General features: G+C 37.3%; 1 protein-coding gene across 4 annotated transcripts in view; it reads left to right on the top strand.

The window, feature by feature from the left end:
* Positions 1–465: 465 nt before the first annotated feature.
* The window catches only part of LOC121319734 (ephrin type-A receptor 5-like), a 189,083-nt gene continuing 170,321 nt past the window's right edge, over positions 466–19,227 (top strand). For all 4 annotated transcript variants that reach the window (XM_041257486.1, XM_041257478.1, XM_041257507.1 and 1 more), the window contains exons 1-2: positions 466–770; positions 6,234–6,298. In XM_041257486.1, the coding sequence (XP_041113420.1) occupies positions 662–770; positions 6,234–6,298 (174 nt within the window). In that variant the 5' untranslated portion in view covers positions 466–661. The remainder of the gene's footprint in view (positions 771–6,233; positions 6,299–19,227) is intronic.

Genomic DNA, 19,227 nt, shown 5'->3' with positions numbered 1-19,227 from the left:
AGCCTAAGTTTAATTAATTGTTTGTGTAATCTACCAGCAACTTCTGGAGTCCTCTGAATGCCTTTTAATTTGTTTGTTTTTTTAACCATTTAAATGCAAAACCATAACAAAACATGTAAAACCATAATAAAACATGTATTCAGTTTTTTTTTTTTTTTCATTATTTGTCCTGCGGTTGCCTTTAATTAATTTTTCTGCACGTACTACTACTTTGTATATGATGTTGAAGAAGTGAATGTAAACATCTAACACTAGTACTTACAATACACTTTCAAATAAACGTGTTATGATTTTGAATGTGCGGTTCTTAAGGACAGTACTATTGTCATTGCTTGCGCCCCGGCACCTCTTTACAAAGCACTGGGTACGCAAATTCTTGCACAGGTCGACAGGCTCCGCCTCCACTCGATCGCTTCCTCGCTTGGCTTGGTGGCTGCTCTATTTTTCATCACTATTCCACTTCGTCTCACAGTAACGCTGCACTCGCTCACTTACAGTGTGTTTCAATGTGCATCCCTTAACAACGAATCCGAACACTGACACTCATGCCTTCAACTTTGTTTTTTTTTATTTTTTTTGTCAGAACCTTTTCACAACTGAGTTGAAAAAATATATATGAATTTCTGCCCCTTAATTTTTCTATATTTGCGTTGGCTTGAAGATGCTTTCTCGGTGGAGTTGTATCAGACTGTGCTCCCTCTCTACTCTAGTTCGGACTTGCTACTTCATCTCTGCCGCAGTCAAGACACTTGCTAGCTCCAGTAATAAAGGTAAGAGGCTGCAAAACATATATTACTCGAGTTTAAAACAAACAAAACAAAACAAAAAACAAACTAGCAAGATCTCTGCCGTGAAGAATGATACTTTTGACAATTATACACGGCTGCAAGATGTGCGTTTTATTTAAGATACTATCAGTTGTATGTCGGCTGTGCCATGCAGCGCGTAACAATAAACATGAACTTTTATTACATATTTAAGATTGTATATAAGGGTTATGTTCATTGTATACAACTAACTGCTGCTTCATTTAAACCCGATAGGTAGAACACAAGCAATACACCAGTCTTCCAAAATATAGTAAACGTTTACTTTGTGTATAAAGTATATATATTATATATATATATATATATATTATATATATATATATAATATATATATATATATATATATATATATATATATATATATAGTTATATATACAAATTAGTACATTTGTACATTATGTATACATGTATAACATAAATCGTATAGTGATAAACACGTTTTGTTACAGTAGTTTAAAAATTGGCTCAAGAGTCTCATGGTAAACTTACAATGTTAGATGTATTTTGAAATATAAAACACATATAATGTAGAGCCTTTTATAATGCATACTGATAAATTATTTAAGTCGGGAAGCTGATCGGTAGCCAATGAGCTATTCGATAACAGTCAAATTATTGAGTCGGCCCTTAGTAAGTAGTTTTTTTTAAGTCCAAGGACTCAGGTTCCGCACACGCTGTGCTTAATTTTATTATATTATTATATTTGCACTATTATGTAAATAATAATAATAATAATAATAATAATATAATGCACATGTATACACCAAAGTGACAGCCCAGTCATTATTTTAGCATGATAAAGTTCGGTTGAAGTTTTCAGTATTAATGCACCTTTCAGATTGTGTTATTTTCACCCACATTTATAAACTGCACAATGTGCCTGTGGTATTATACCTTAATTCTGCTCAGGTGATACACCAAAAGATGAACGAACCTACCAGTGAGGCTGCCAGGCCACTGTTTAAATTGTATGGCGTTATCGATTTTACAGTGTACCAACCTTGTATGGTCAAGCGGAAAGTGAACTTTTTATTACTTTGAAAACTTTCCAACCCGAGTTTACAGAGCAGCGGTCAGAAAATTATTTCTCCGTTCACACAGCGTCATCTACTTCGCTCGCTGGGTGTTTATTTATAACCAGGTGCAATTGCCAAGTACTTTTAGCAGAGGGATTTCTAGACCAATAACTTCCATCATGCTAGTCTGGCGGGGAGTTACACAGTGCAATCGATACCTTCATGTTTGCAGAGTCGGTTGCGCAGCCCAGTGTTTAGCTGGTAAAAAAGCGGCAGAAGCTTTCAGTTTGAGCAACCCCACATGTCCTATTTGCAAGCCTTTGCTTCAGAACATTCACCAACATAGTATAGAAATATTATCACTTTACATTTAGAGGGAACGAATACACCACGAGTATAATATAAATACAACTATGTAGAACACTTGTAGTATAAGGGAGGTTTGCAGCATGAATCGTAACGCCTTTTCATACAAGAGCCTAATACAAAAGAAACGGGTTACTGTTTAGATGTATACATTTAAGTGGAACTGGCCTTCTCAATTCTAATTCATATCCAAAATGTTAAAAATTGAGACAACTATAAACACTGTGCATTGTATATGCTTAGTATTCTGAATTAGGCAGACGTTTAATGTAGTGGTATATTTTCTTTCATATCTATGTTATAAACCGTATACAACAAATTACATTGTACATTTTAAGTACATTAATCTTATAACATCAGCATGATTGGGATACCATTCAATAATAAATAATAATAATAATAATAATAATAATAATAATAATAATAATAATAATAATAATAATAATACAAAAATTTCAGAACTTGAAATAAAGTTATGACAAATTGCTGTTCAAAGATCAAGCGTTCATGTTTAAAAGTTCATGTTCAATTTGTAACCTTTCAACTTTTATGTCGCTATGTAAGAGTATTGCACACATACGTTTGTATGTTTACTGGCCCATGGGTTGGCAAATCCAGTGAATATTTTGAATTGACAGGTAACCTTTGTCTATTTCAGTGGTAGTGGCAGTTTTCTCAAAAAGTCTGAACTAACACTTAGAATAAATATTGAGGAAATAGACAGTTTATGAAATTGAAATTTCTTTGACATGTGTTTCTGACAGACAGACAGCTATAATACAACTTACCTGCTGCAGTGGCAATTTCCAAGGCTTTCAGATCCGATCGACAAAGTGGTTGATGGAAGGCAGCGCTCAGTTGATTGGAACCAAAATAATAACTAATGTTGGGTGTTGCTTCTTTGCCACATCTCAGTGAAATGTAAAACTGTGTTGTTCCCATTGCTGCAGATGACAGACGTGTTTTTCCATTCAATTTGAAAATAACCGCAGCTTTATAGATGATGGATAATTGTCCAGTTAAAGTGCTCAGTGTTATTTCCTGATGGCTTTGGGAGAGGCTGAATAATTGTACAGTATATTCTAGATGGTTAAACAGCAAAAGGAGCTTATATATATATATATATATATATATATATATATATATATATATATATATATATATATATAATCAAAATCGTATGTATTTATTTTTAGAATTGCAAGTCTTAGTCTTTGCCTGTTGTTGTAGTTAATTAATGAGCTTTTTCAGTATTGCTGGCACTTCGCTGGCACAGTCTCTACCCATTAGTGCCATGGGAGACTGAAATAAATAAACAAAATGTACATTTTCCTGTCGTAAATGCCCAGTGAAATCAACTATTGTGTACAACCTCTATACAGAGTTCTTTAACTGTGATTTTTTTAAACTGAAAAATACAATGTAAGTCTTAAACCGTAGCCAAATATCCCTGCCTTGTTTAATCATTTTTAAATTAATTGTCTGCAATGAGCCATTTATAGAGGGGTATTGCAGTTTTTGCAGAAAAAAAAAAAAAAAAAAAAAATTCAGAATTACATTTTAAGGGTGGGATGGTGAGAAAGAGGGTGATATTTTGCATTTGGAATTTTTAAAATTATTATTAATTTATTATTATTATTATTATTATTATTATTATTATTATTATTATTATTATTATTGTTGTTGTTGTGAGTGTATTATTGAATATATTTTATATAAAATTTTTTTTGCCCCCATATGTACCCCTACCTGGGACCAAAAAAACCTTTCAATATTATATTAAAATTCATATGAATATTTAGATATTTTTAAATGTTATTTAGAAATATGTATAATACAGCATGGAAATTAAATCTACCTTTACAAATTACTTTAAAAACATAGCAGAGAAATACAGTTAAATATGTTTTGTTTTTAACATATCTAAACCTGTTGGTAGGTGTTAAAGGTTTTTTGATGCTGCTTTACATGTTCTTATTGAAAAAAAAAAGAGCCAGGAGACCAGACTAACCATGTCAAGAACCATAGTGCCTGCAGAATGAAATGTCAGTTACTTTTTTCTGTATGGTTGGAGTTTGGAGTCAGTGGAATGGTCATTACAGTAGATTGAAAGCCGTGGCAAATAGATGAAGTTCTGGACAGATGAAAACCTTTGTTGTGGGTGGGATAGCGTCGCTTGTTAATTTAACATGAATTAGGAAGTGAAGATCTATACCTCTTAGCATGGCAGTGGATTTTGTGTTTTCAGAACTTTTCCCTCATTAGGCTAACTTATGATTTTCCATGAGATATTTTTTAATTAAACAGTACAGTGTACATCAGTGCACATTGTGCAACTTGTACACACTTATACCTCATTCTGAACATTTTAATTAGTGTAATTGACACACGGAGGACTTTAGAGTACTTGAACTACCAGTCTGCTTGCCGATAATGTATCTTGAATAAAGACTGTTAACCCTTTTGCTCTTAACCTGTTCCACATATTTGTGTCTGTAAATGTGTGAGTCATCATTTCATTCACAGCATTTAGCATAGTATTTGCTCTTTTTGAAAAATGTGTAAAGTGAATAGGCTGGCAACCCAAGGCAGTATGTACAAATACTGGGAATACAATAATATTATGTAGAGTATTTAATTGTAATTTACAAATTAATATTTAAACACAGTATACTATATGGTGATATTGTACCAGTAGCAATATTTGGCTGAAATTCATATAACGTTTGATTTAATGTAGGGTTATTCACGTTGTGTGAAAGAATAATGAGACATTAGTAAAGGCTGTGGTCTGAGTGTAAGAGGATGAACAATACAGGCCCGCACAGTCCCAGGCTGTATTTTGTCTAGCTTTGTTTTCTGACTATAATGGGTTAAACCAGGACGAGGAGGTAACTGAACCCTCAGGGCATCTGGATGTGTTTTTATCAAAGTTGGGTGCGCTATATAATTATGAACAAGGCTTAGTGAGACAATTAAAGGTAAAATATGAAATTTAAAAAGTTTACACCTTTTCTCTAACGTAATTGACTGTATTTACCAAATAGCTGTGAAGGAGTTTTTTCTCCCCAAATACTTGGTTTCTTTGGACAATTTATTTCTAACTGAGTGTGATTTGGTTAGGTTGAAAGCATATACAGTATACATGCTTGCGCATATGATCTGAGGGTCCTTTCACGGAACTCTTCCACTGAAGTGTTTGCAAATGATTTAGAGTTGGGCCACTTTGGGTTTAAATTCCTGATCCCAGACTGATGGACAATCAACTGTTAAACCCTTTAAACATTCAAAAATAATAAAAGCTGCTGCCAAATTTCATGTTGACAAATTTTACATAAGTAGACAGCATCAAAGCACAGAAGGCTAAGTGTCTTGCAAATTTCATGACAGACAATTGTTCAGGGACAACAATAATTTTTCTGCATGCACATTTTAAGCTCTTCTTGCTGTATACCTTTTCTCGTTCCCAGAAATAGCAAGCAGCAGACTTGTTAAATGATAGTATCTATACCACAATCATGGCTTGATTAACACATGTTGTTTGTACAAAGAACTGCATTTATTTTAAATTACGTTGACTTCTAGTCTTCACAACATGTAGAATCACTGCCGTCCTAGTTACAGTGATTTTTCCATTATAGGTTAGTAAGTGTGAAACGCAAAAAAACTCCAGGATATCATCAAGGGTGATATTAAAAAATACCAATTGAAACAATGTATAATTTATGTAATGTATTAATATGCAGCTCTCTAAATGTAAAATTGTTTTCAGTCTGGAAAATCAGCCTTAGCAAATAACTACAGAGTTGTACAGAGTTGTTCCTTCAGAAATGTGAACATTCTTACATGACAGACAATGTATTTGCGTCTGGCCTTAGACTTTACTAAGGATCAGTCCAACAGAAAAAGATGGACATGACTTCCTTGCTGGTGTTTTAATGGATCTTAGATGCCTTTAGCATGTCTGCGAATAAATTCAGTCTTAAGCTTGCTGACTGATTATTTTCCCTCTATATTCTTGCAGTGAATTTATTGGACTCTGGAGCTGTAATAGGTGATCTGGGATGGATAGCCTATCCAAAGAATGGGGTAAGTCTCTGCACACTTTTAGCCGCAAACTGCATTGACAGTCTTCATACTGAGGGTACGTTTCAAGGTCTGAAATCCCCTAGAGTGATTCATCATCAACAGAAAAAAAGACTTCTACTAAAAAAGAAAAAAAAAGTAGAGGCAAAAGCAGCAGTGGAGCTAGGACAGTATTTTCTCCTTAAGAGACACCTCAGGATAGCTCCTCATTGTGTTCTAATTACCCAGAGAATTTACTGAAACTCTTTTAATCAGTACTACTTCACAGTGTAGAGCTTAGCCGTTCACAGGCAGCAATTAACAGAGCCAAAGTTACATTTGCACAAAAGCATTTAAATGTTACTCCAACTCTAACAAGTCTCAATCTGAAATTGAAATGAATATGTTGCATCCCAGATTCATACTGGCACTTCACATGGAAATATACTAATATACTGTAAATGTGGCTGTAGGGGTGGAGGCTACACCTCTGCATTGGGAGTTTGAGATTATTTTCCTTAGAAAAATTAAACAGGAGAGAGCTAGTCAGATTCTGTAAGATTACATAGCATGATTTGTTTCCCCACATCATTAATAATAATAATAATAATAATAATAATAATAATAATAATAATAATAATAATAATAATAATTTAATATGAGCTCTGGAAGATTGTATATAACAATATTAAGTTCAAGGAAATTGCTTCTATATCAGAGACCACCAAAAATAATACACAAAAAGCAAATAATAATTTTTTTTGTTGTGTTTTCTGCCCTTATTAAAAAATGTCAACACAAATGACGGGGAACAATATATATATATATATATATATATATATATATATATATATATATATATATATATATAATATATGTGTGGTACGTATTTTCGGGTAAATATAATTACATACTCGATATTAAATTTCTTCTGTGCCCCACAGGGATGGCTGTTCCTTAACACTCATTATCTGAAATGTATTATATTAGTACCCTGAAGGCTCTTGAAAAATCACCCAGGTCTTTCGGTTACCTCTGGCAATATGTTTCACACCTAGATATGCACAGCTTGGTTTCTATAGGCACAGCCTAGAGGCTGCTTGATGGTGCAGGGTGAAGATGTAATTTGTCTTGCTTGCTACAGTATTTGCTTATACAGAGGATGAAACTGTCATGCTTTTGGTGCATTTTCTTGGCTGTCAATTTCCATCACTTCTGTACAGTCAGCGCAGCCTAATTGTGATACTGATTATTGAGATTCCTCCTTAAATGGGATACAACTCTGGGAGACGGTTCTTCTCAATGCTGTTTATGTTGTTTAATTGGGACGCCACATGGTTTAAGTGGGATACAGTATTTTCAAATGATGAATGGGGATCGCTTTTCAGAGCAAGACAGGTTCATGTAGCATAGTGCAGTGAGTACATGATTACGGTGATACTTGCGCAAATTGTGTAAACCACATTGAACTCTTGAAGGATGAGGAGTCTCCTGTGGTTTCTGAGGCTGCTGTTGCAAAGAAAGTTGCCGTGTGAACATCGCAGGTGCCTCACCTTGTGATAAGATGTGGTTTCATTTTTTTTCATTTCATGTAGAAATAAGACACATAGATTCATTTTGTTTAGGAATAATAATAATAAAAAAAAAAAAAAAAACATTGACTTGTATTTTAATTTATGTATTTAACATTTAATCACAATGTGATGTGATTTCATTCTTTTCCCTTTCATTAAGGAACAAAAAAGGTTGTCTCAACTGCCTCTTGTTTAATTGGGACAGCTGCTTACTCGGCACATTTTTCCTTTTCCTGAGGCATCCCAATAAAGTGGTGTCGACTGTACTCACATAGGGAAACATGTTATTAATTTTGTATTTAATTTCCTTCATTTATTAAATAATTTACATTAGAGTTTACAGCAGGTACTATCCAACTCAAATAACATACTTTACAATAGCATACCTCATAGGGCACAATTTTTTATTTTACCATTTTAAAATACACACCATACTGTATTTTAGCCACACATTTTATCATGTATAGAGTACGTGTGGCAGGGGGGATACCCCTGCAAATAAATACATTCTCTTGTAGGAGTTATGTGTGGCAGGAATGGGGTTAAATCCCATCCCTGCAGAAATAAGTGTGGAAGGTGGCCATTCTCAAGTTGGTAATCAATTGACCAATTTGGTAATGGCCACATTCCACACATTTCTGGAGGGATGGGATTTTAACCCTATCTCTGCCCAACTTAAATCCTACAGCATAACTTATTTATATGCAGGGGCATCTGACCTGCCAATCAACATTATAAAGGTTGAGTAATACAGTCAGCACTAACATATCTGACACAATAAAACTTTGACTTCAGTGATGGTTAAACACGTGTGATGCATATCTGATTATTTGATTTTGGCCAATTCCAACCCTTTTCTGTTTTTCAGAGAACACAAAAAAGTTACAGTGTCAAAAATACATAGCTGAAAGGACTGTGTTTTAAAATAAGTAGGCTTATGTTTAGATGTACTATAGTTGGTTTTGTTGGTACTCTACTATATTTTTAACAGAAGTATTTTAATTCTGAATGATATGATTCTGAAAATATCACTTGCCAAAAGAGACAACATGTGGACTGTAACACAGTACATTCTTTGAAATCCGGTATGTATTGTAGCAGTATGTAAAATTCCCCATTACCGACCCAACAGCAAAATGAGTTCAAAATTTTACCCATGCATAGAACTGCGTAAAAACGTAAAAGGTAGTGCAATTTAGCAAAAGAATACAAAAGTTTACAGAATACAGTTTCCAGAATTAAAACAGTATCCAAAGTCAGTATTCAAAATTGTAGAATACAATGCTCAATAAGGCCCTAATGTCACAGTTCACTTGCAAATGAAAATGCACCTAAGCAACTAAAGATCACAGTAGCTAACAATGTGTGTAATTTTACATTTCTGTAGCTTGTCTCGTTCGCTTTGTTTTTGCTGCATATTCGTTAGATGAAATTGGAGGAAGCGCTGTGTGACAGCACAATAAAAGCAGACTGATTTGGCATGCGAGCAAAAAAAAGGGCTGTGAAGGATAATCAAATAAATTGTAACATTGAAGAGATGGGTCAGAAAACTGGTCACGGGGAGTCGGAAAGTGCATGTGACGGGTAAGTGCATTAATTTGTTACATATATATATATATATATATATATATATATATATATATATATATATATATATATATATATATATATATATATATATATATAAGGGGAGTAATTCCCCTCAACTATTTGTTAACTTAGTCCTGACTATATTATTATAGGATTTCATAGTATACGTAAATTTTTTAAATTCATTCAAGTTGGGGACCCCTGGACCTATTGAAGTCTTCTGACCTGGACTGGTACCACCATCTGATAGCAGTTTGAAACCAAAATTTTTTAAACGAATTACTGCAGTGCTTTCATATTAAGAGGGAAAAAAAAAAACACATTTCTTATGGTATATATCTGTCTCTTATTAACCTGCTGTACAAAAAAATAGTTGTCTGAGACATCAGAATCCAGCTTTTTTTAGGAACTGTTTTAAGATATAGTGCACTGCAGGTGCAGTTTTTGTATAAACTTGTGTTAAACATGGCTTAAGAATCTAACGTGCAACAGCATAAAATCATGCTGCAGAATTAATTCAGTTTTGACAAGTCTGTTTAAATTCCAGATGCAGGTTCATGTCCAGAGCAGGATGTTTAGATTCTCATTTATCAAGAGAACCCTTTTGAAATAACAACAGCTGTTTACAGTATTACAGCAAAGATCCCACAGAATTAATCATTGGCTAGTTGGAAGTCCTGTCATACAGCAAGTTATTACCTATAGACATAAGAATTCGTTCGGATATTCGTTAGTTTTTCAAAAAGTAAGAAAAGCCTTTATGTTGCTTTGAACGCAGGCAGAGACAGCATAGCGCCCGGAGCAGGGGGGCGTGGCCGTGGCCCCTGTGTGTGTGCGCCTTTATTTTACAGCAATACCTTACAATATGTAACACATTAAAATAGAAAAATATCCCAGACGTAAGTTGCGTAGGACTTACTTTACTCCAGTGAATTAACTACACAACAAAGGATGCCAAATAGAAGTTGAAGTATAACATTGACACCGTAGTTTATTTATGCTTTTTTTCCATGTCTTGCCATTGCCGTTTCTTAAAAATAAACAGCCTTTTTTCTGTCCCATGAGATTCTCTCTAAAGCAGCACAATGCGTTTTTGTCCTAGACGGCTTTCCATAGATTAGAGATCACTATGTGTGCTCGTGCATAATCTGGTTTGTTTAGTTTTTGCTGCCTAAAACATTTAAATAGAGGCTCAAGAGCTGCTGTGTTGATCCTGTGTTTTATATATATATATATATATATATATATATATATATATATATATATATATATATATATATATATATAAAACTGTTGTGCAAATTCTGGTGAGATGGTAAATAAGTACAAGGTATTTTTGTCATTTGTAGCGAATACGAACATCTGACATCGGTTCTCTTGTCCTCTCCTCGCAGCCATCTTTTAGGGTTTGGCTTAGAGGGATTGCTGAAGTATGTTTTTGCCCCAGCTATAAAGGATATAAGATTGAAAAAAAAAAAAAAAAAAAAACTATTATGCATATTGATTTGTACTTTATATAAAATGCTGTAAATGGAATTATTGCAAAAAGCAGGTATTGCTATACTTGATTTAATGTGTGCCCCTTCTGCCAGTGTGAATTGGTAAATGGAAAATCTCAATAACAAAAGATTAACAGTTGTACATCTTTAGCAGTAATTTCTAAAACCAGCATCCTCTGTGGCTTAAAAAAAGAACATTAGTTAACAAGCCTGGGAAACAATGCAGAAACAACATTAGAGATGTACACATAACACACACAGACGGTATCATTTTAACTGTCAAGCACCTTGTTGTGATACAGTGGATTCTTGATTCTCATAAGCACACATAGAATGCATTGTTTGTTGAATTCATTTTACATCCCCAATTCAAAGCCCTAGTTCAGAGGTGGCCAAACCGCGGCTCGCGAGCTGCATACGGCTCTTCTGCAGTACGGCTCCCGATGAAATGCTGGGTGACGCACACTTTGCGGCTCGAATGAACTGAAGAAAGAATAAAAAACAAAAACGAAAAAAGAAAGTAAAAATAAACACAACTTTTATTATTTGTGTTCTCTGTATTCATTCGTGTAAATTAATGTTTCTTCTCTCCCGTTCTCTTGCCTGTTTCTTTGAGCCTGCATGTTCACTGCAAGGATTCGTCACTCGTTGACTTTCGACACCGCTCGCTGGCGCATTCGTATTTGGAGGCTGGATGTTCAGTTGAAAGTAAATTTCATCATTTTGAATTAAGTGCTCGTTCATTTCGTGAAGACAATGGCATTGAGCACACCATCCATGAGTAATAAACAAAACTATGAGGTTTTAAACCAGACTGGGAAAAAGAGTTCGCTTTCACTGAAAACAGTGATAAACTGTGTCTCACAAGGCAAGCAAACTCAAACATCATGAAAACACATTTCCATTTGACTGTCCTCCTGGATCAGGCTTAATGCAGATGCTGCTTTTGGCGTTCAGCAAAAAAGCTGATTTAACGACTGAAGTGTGTTTTGTATGGCAAGCATGGAATATAGCTTGTGGAAAACGTCCTTATTCAGATTGAATCTTTTTATAAAATTGAAGTGTGGGCGCTAAACTAGAGAATGCATCTTTAAATGTTATATTGAAGGTCTAAAATTAATTTTTTACATATCCTGTGTCTCGTCATGAACAGATACTGTAATCCCTTTCAAAACAGATACAGTGCATTTGACATCCACAAAGCTCAACAGTATTAAATACACAGAGCAGTCCCTCAAAACAAAACAAAAAAACTTGTCTTTTTAAAAAAAAAAAAAAAAACAGCATTCAGATCGTCAAGGGTTGTCAAAAAGAATCCTTACAAAAATGTGTGTTTTTATGTGGTGTTTTTGGTGAAATCAGGCGAGTTATTGTATTTTGCTTCATAATAACTGAATATGTTTTATTTAAAGCATGTAATACATACAGTATAAACTGAAATAATGGAAAAACACCAGTGTGTTACATTTAAACTTTAATACACTGTAGCTCTACAGTACAATACAAATTACACAGAAACTGTGAAGGCAATGTTCTATCCCATGATCTTGTGTGTTTTGCTGCCATCAAGGGATAGCCTAACAACTACTGTACTGCACAACAATGCTAGTATTTCAACTGTCTTGCGCTCGCAAACATTTTACAGTATGTGTCTTGCGGCGCTTGAGCATATGTTGATTTTGGAATGCGGCTCGTAGAGTCAGGAAGTTTGGCCAACCCTGCCCTAGTTTATTGAATCGTTACACTATTTTGACACAGGAAGAAGTTTTATTCACAGACTGCGTTTAATTTAGTTTTAAAAGTGATTGGCATAAAAAGTGAATTTTTCAGTTCTTGCAAATGCTTATTAACCCTGTATTAACAAAAATTTCACTCAAATGCAGTTTCATTTTAAAAATCACCATTTAAGAAAGTAATAGTCGAAAATGATAATGCATTTTACAGAATCGTTGAGTGCATGCTAAAAGCGAAGCTGTTTTAATTCGATAAAGCTGTTTTTCTTTATAGCAAAGGTCACTTGCTCATCATTTTTCTTAAATGGCTTTGGTTTCATTGGCTTATTACCGCCTTTTTTTCAACTACATCAATTAACAGGTCATCTAAATTTGGCTCTTGGTGAACACAGTTCCAGCTGCATTTGTTAGGCAGACTACGCATTAATGTCTACTCCCTTAGTGGATCGATCCTGTACAGGGTTTGTGTTTGTGATTAGTTTCTCATGTTTCTAGTGAGATCGATCCCCATGCTGTGAACAGTGGGCCTGGTTTAATCACAGACTGCCACTTGTCATTCAATACACAGAAGATGCCATAGATTGAAAAAAAAGACTAAGAGACAGCATTAAAATGGATGGTGAGCCATTGCTTTGAAGAACAATGACGTTTTTATAACACTGTGTCCTTTCATCTGTTTTATTCCAAGTTGACAACTGGGTTCTTTAGAGGTGACAAAGCTGCATCTACAGCAGTATGTTTTGAAAATAAATAATAAATAAAAAGGCACTTAACATACACTCATATTGTTTTTATAAAACATGACTGCATGTATTAGCATTTCTACCGGCAAGATATGAAATATATCCAATTTTCTTTTAATTTTTCATAATACAGCATAACCATTAACAGCCAAGCCAGCACAAATGAAATATTTTTCTTTCCAAAATGAACAAGAGTAGCCAATAATGTTATTAACAGATGTAAACCAATCAGTGATTTATTATTAATTAAGTTAATTTGTTAGGTTCTTCATGCTGGAATAGAGAAACAAGTAATTGCATTTATAAATGTTAAACTAGTGTAAAGTCAGGTGTATTATACATTTATACAGTGAGCTGGTTAATAAAATAAAAAAAAAAATAAAATAAAAAAAATTGAAGTAAATGTAAAAGTTAAAATAAGAAACTACTACACAACAATTTAACTGCTCAATACCACAAATGTAATAGTTGCCTTTGTCTTTGCACTTTTCAGAATATATTGCATTGTCTCCCTTTTTGCATGTTATTTATTTTAGTGTTTTTTAGTTTGAAGATGATGTACCTAGTCTAAAAAATAAATTGTATTTGAATATTCATTTAATATATACTTTGAGTTCACATTCTTCATGTTGTCATCAACAAAACTTTTTTTAATTTAGAGTGACCAATTATTATTTTTTATTTATTTTCCCCCAATTTGGAATGTCCAATTATGTTTTTTCTCCTCACCGCAGTGAGTCCCCACACAGCACAGACGTTCTGAGGGCATGTGAGCGTCCCCCGATCTCATAAGCCTAAAGCCAGAATCAGTTTTACGCTGAGCAGTCCAGAGCAGAGGTAGGCGAGCTTCCGATCTCGGAGAACAGACCAGCCCTGCCTCTTATCCACTGATTGTGCTCTGTGTCTGGCCAGTATGGTTTGTTGTTGCACGGTGAGGAGAAGCAATCCCTGCCGGTTTCCCATCCCCCACCCCGGGACCGTCACAGCAAATGTGACACCCCCTTCAGGGTCCCCAGCAAAATTCTTCCTCTTTGCAGACTGGCCGCGAACTGGCACCATCCAAGCTGTGTGACTCATCCTGCGCTCCCAGCGGCAGCTCTTTAAGGGAACTCTCATCAACAAAACATTTCTACATTTGTATGTGATAGAGCTTACATCTACTAGGGTTTACTATGCAATACAGCACTTCCATTTCAAGTACTGCCCAAACACCTCTTGCTGTAGTGTTGAACAAAAAAGGGACAAGGTAAAAATAATGTTTAATGTTTTGTAGCATTTTAGGTTTTATATTTTTATTGTTATAGACCCTAAGAAAGGTTTGAATGAGTCCAGTGTTATGCACGATAACATCTGAATGTATTCATTTTGATTTGTAATGATTGTTTTACCTGGGTGTATTGGCATTTGCAAACTATTTGACACAGCCCAGAGATTATGTCTTGAGGGATGTTGGAAAACATGGATCGAGAATTGATTAGCAGTTTGCTACGCATGTGGACTGGCAGAGCTATACTGGTGTTCTTTTCTGAAAAGAGACTAATATTAGCAGACTGTTTGGTTCAAGTTGCATGTACTGCTAACCATTGATAGAGACGTTGCGTCTACAAGCTCTTGCCCAACAATGACTGCAAGCTAACGAGATAACAGTGCTGTGGACTACAATTAGCACAGGCTCTAAAGACTTCAGAGAGATCGAAAGAGATAATGCCACTGGGATCAAAGGGGGTCCCAAGAAGATAACAAAAGGCAGATGTATGGACCTTTTGTCTCCAGGAGTGTGAAGAATGCAGAGGTGGTTCAGAGGTGGTCACAATAGACTACACACACACACACAGACACACACACACACACACACTCACACAATAAATTAAATTACCTTTGCAATTGGTTAAGTGTCAGAGAAAGGGGAGGTGGACCATCTATACAGAAGGGTATTTAATGTCATGCAAACATTGTATTGATGAGTATTCTGTTTGTCCTGTACCTGGGACCAGACTCCCTGCATACTTCAATAAACTTAACAAGGTTTATTGAAGGAAGAAAAGCATTTTCTTGTATCTACTTAATCACCATCATTTTTTTTAAGTTACTTCAAGGGACTGTGCAAAGAGAGAGAGAGCCCTTTGCTGATTTTGGATTAACAAGATTTTATTTATGGATGAAATATTCCCTCAACCTTTTCTAGTGGATGTCAGTATCTGCCCATTTGATCTTGATTTTGATTGTTCAAGCAAACTAGAAATAAAATCATTTGTGTTGCTTACTGTGGGTTTCATGCACAGACTGTGCCTCTAGTTAAATCTATTTAAAGGGACAATACTTTTTAACATTTAGTATGCCATTTAAAAGTATTTTTCTTTTAAGTAATAGTGTTTGTCATTCAGTTTTTCAACCTATACAGTGTTATTGGTGCACTGAAAAAACATGGACCCGCCAGCTTTAGTTTTAACTGCCTAATATGTAACACCATTTTATTTTCTTTCTTTGATTGCATCCACCACCATTCTAAAAATAACTTATGTAAAAAAATATACTCCTTTGCGAGCAACATGAAGTCTGTGCTCGTCCGTGCCTTGTCCTGCCTTGTCCTCCACCACCCAGCTTTGTTTCTGACTGTTTCTCCTCCACCTGGACTGAAAACTAACTGCTCTGGAATGACTGCACAACAACAAATGTATTTTTCTTTCTGTCCTCCCCTGCATCCTACTTAAATTTACTCCCACTTCCCCAACTCCTGCTTGCAGTATAGCCCCTATAGCTAATTCCCAGGCTCAGTGTGAGTGAGTCTGTCTTAATCCCCCCCCCCCCCCCCCCCTTATTATTTTGTTTTTTTTTTTTTTTTTTTTCCTGTGTTGGTGAGAGCATATAGCATTTCCCCAGCTTCTCGGGCTCTGTGCCCCTACCCTACTTCCACTCCCTTTCCTCCCCCCGCACTGTACTCTTCCCTACCATGCCCCTTCCCTATGTTATTATACTCCTCATACAACTTCTCCTTGCCCCTCGCATCTTGAGCTACTCTGATCACCGTTTCTCCCTGGTCCCTACTCTAGACTCCTCCATGCCTTTCAGGACCCCCCTTGCATTTCACATCCCTCTCCTTCCAATCTCTTCACACTGCAAAGTAATTAACCTGTGTCGCTCCACTCCTACCAACCTGATTTACCTTGGCCTTACAGTAAAACTTTCCCTCCCTTGTCATCACCTAACCTCCTCAATCCCTGAACCTCCCACAGCCACCTTAGATGCTTTCCTCTCCCTCCACCTTGATGTCCTTGCACTCACACACATGGATCACACCACAAAACACAGCCACTCCCGCTGCGCTCACCTCCTCAGCCACCTCTTTCTACCATACCCCCTGCCCAGTTGGTAAAGGCGGCGGTACTGGTCTACTTATGCCCTCCTCCTGGTCCCCTGCCCCTTCTCCCCCAATAACTACCACCTTCCCCTCCTTTGAGTACAAACTTACCTCCTTTGTCTTCCCTGCCCGCATTACCTTGCTTGTCATCTATCATCCCCTTTGCCCTCCCTCCTCATTCTTTGACCATCTTGACTGCCTTCTTTCTTCCCACCTCCCTCTTCCCCACTCTTTCATTCTCCTTGGCAATTTCAACCTCCACCTACATTGTTCCCTTATTGCTTCTGCTCTTCTCCTCACCAAATCGTTTAACCTCCTGCTTCTCTCCCCCCCCCCCACCTACTCACACATCTGATAATACCCTGGACCATATCTTCCTCTCCGGTTGTAAGGCATCAACATCCATCATAACTGCCCCTCAACCTCCCTCTTGCCATTTTTTCCTCACCCTCACCGTAACTCTACTCCATCTCCCTCCCTTCACCCTCTTACCCTCACTCCCTGTCCTCTGCCGTAATCTTCGCACCCTAGACACTGGTTCCCTGATCTCCCTCTCTTCCCCATTGCTTCCCCCATCTCTGACTTCTCTTTCCTTCACCCGGACTTAGTCTCTGCCACCCTGTCTACTGCACTATCCTCTTCCCTTGACTCCATAGCACCCCCATGCCCTTATCCTCCTTCATCTAGGCCTCTTCAACCATGGCTTACCCATTCTCTTAAAATGACTGATGTTCCCTGCGTCGGGCAGAATGACTCTGGAAGTCCTCCTCACCTTTGAACCTCAAAGCCTACCGCTCCCTTCTCTGCAATTTTCACTGCTCTGGAACTAGTACTAGAACTAGTAATACTTCCTAACCCTCATCACTGCTCTGGCCCCCCATCCCCATCAGCTCTTCTCAACCCTCAATAAATTAGTTTGTCCCCCTTCTTAATCCCAATCTCCATCCCTCCCAACCCTCACTGCTGCTGATGTCTCTGATTACTTCACTACCAAAATTAGTACTATTAGCTTACACCTCCTGACTCTCCCCCAGACTAGCCCCCACCCCCAGCTTCCCATCCCACCTCGTCCTGCTGTTAATTATGTCTTTACTGCTTTCCTGCCCAGTCCTTACCTGAACTCTCTTCCATTATTGCCAAGGCTCACCCTACGTCTTCTCCCTGGACCCTGTCCCTGCCTCCCTCATACCCCCACTCCTCCCTCTTATCATACCTTACCTAGTCTCCCTCTTTAACTCTTCGCTTTCCACTGGTATCTGTCTTTCCATCTTTAAATCAGCTACCATCATCTCTTTGTTAAAAAAACCCTCTCTTGACCCTGACTGCTCTGCTAATTACCACCCAATCTCTTTCCTCCCATATTTCTCTAAGCTCTAAGCGTTTAGTCCACTCGCGCCTATCACACTACGTATCTATCAATTCACTTTACCCCAGATTTCAGTCTGGTTTCCATCCTTCCCATTCCACTGAGACCACCCTTCTTGCTGTCCAGAATCATCTGGCCAACACCTCCCATGCTGGCCTCTCCTCAATTCTCATTCCATTGTTGTTGTCCCCCAGGGCTCTGTCCTGGGACCCTTGCTAAGCTCTTAATTTCTCTTTTAACTTCCCCCATCATTTCATTGCTGACGACACCCAGATTTTCTTTTTGTTATCCTCCTTTACCCCTGACCTTGTCGCCTGTATATCAGCTTGCTTGGTTGCTATCCAATTTTGGATGGCTCACCGATACCGCCTCATCAATCCATTAAAAACTGAAATTATTTTCTTCCCTTCCCGCTCCTCACCCCCACCCTGTCCCATTATCTCATTCCTCTTTGTCTCTCATTCCATCCTCCTCTGCTCATGACCTTGGCGTCATCTTCGACTCCACCCTCTCCCTTTCACCTGCGGGATCGTCTGAGACCAGCCACTCAGATGATGAAACTGTGGGTTTGCACAACCGAAGAATTTCTGCACCAGCTGTCAGAAACCGTCTCAGGGAAGCTCATCTGCTTGCTCGGCGTCCTCACCAGGGTCTTGACCTGACTGCAGTTCGACGTCGTAACCGACTTCAGTATGCAAATGCTCACCTTTGATAGCCACTGGCACACTGGAGAAGTGTGCTCTTCACGGATTAATCCCGGTTTCAACTGTACCAGGCAGATGGCAGACAGCGTGGAGCTAAGCCCCCCTGATCTGGCTTTGAAAGCTCTGGATTTACTCAACTTGTCCGAAACCATCCAAGTGACTCAAGGACCTCAACTCAATCTCCACCTCTGTTGGCCTGGACCCCTACAGCAAGTGGCATCCTGTTCTCAGGAGAAACCCCGCTTTGACTGCTCGACCCTCAACAGGAACTGTAGTTGCTGTTAACATGGTGCCTGGTACACACCGGATAGCCAATGCCTCCAGAAGCACGAGCCAGCTTTTATTCAGCTATGGAGAGGATGATTCTGTTGCTGCACTGCCAATTC

Source organism: Polyodon spathula, chromosome 1 (assembly GCF_017654505.1).
Source record: "Polyodon spathula isolate WHYD16114869_AA chromosome 1, ASM1765450v1, whole genome shotgun sequence".
In the NCBI taxonomy this organism is placed as follows: domain Eukaryota; kingdom Metazoa; phylum Chordata; class Actinopteri; order Acipenseriformes; family Polyodontidae; genus Polyodon; species Polyodon spathula.
Note: the sequence above shows the minus strand (reverse complement) of the source record. Positions and strands in the feature narration are given on the sequence as shown.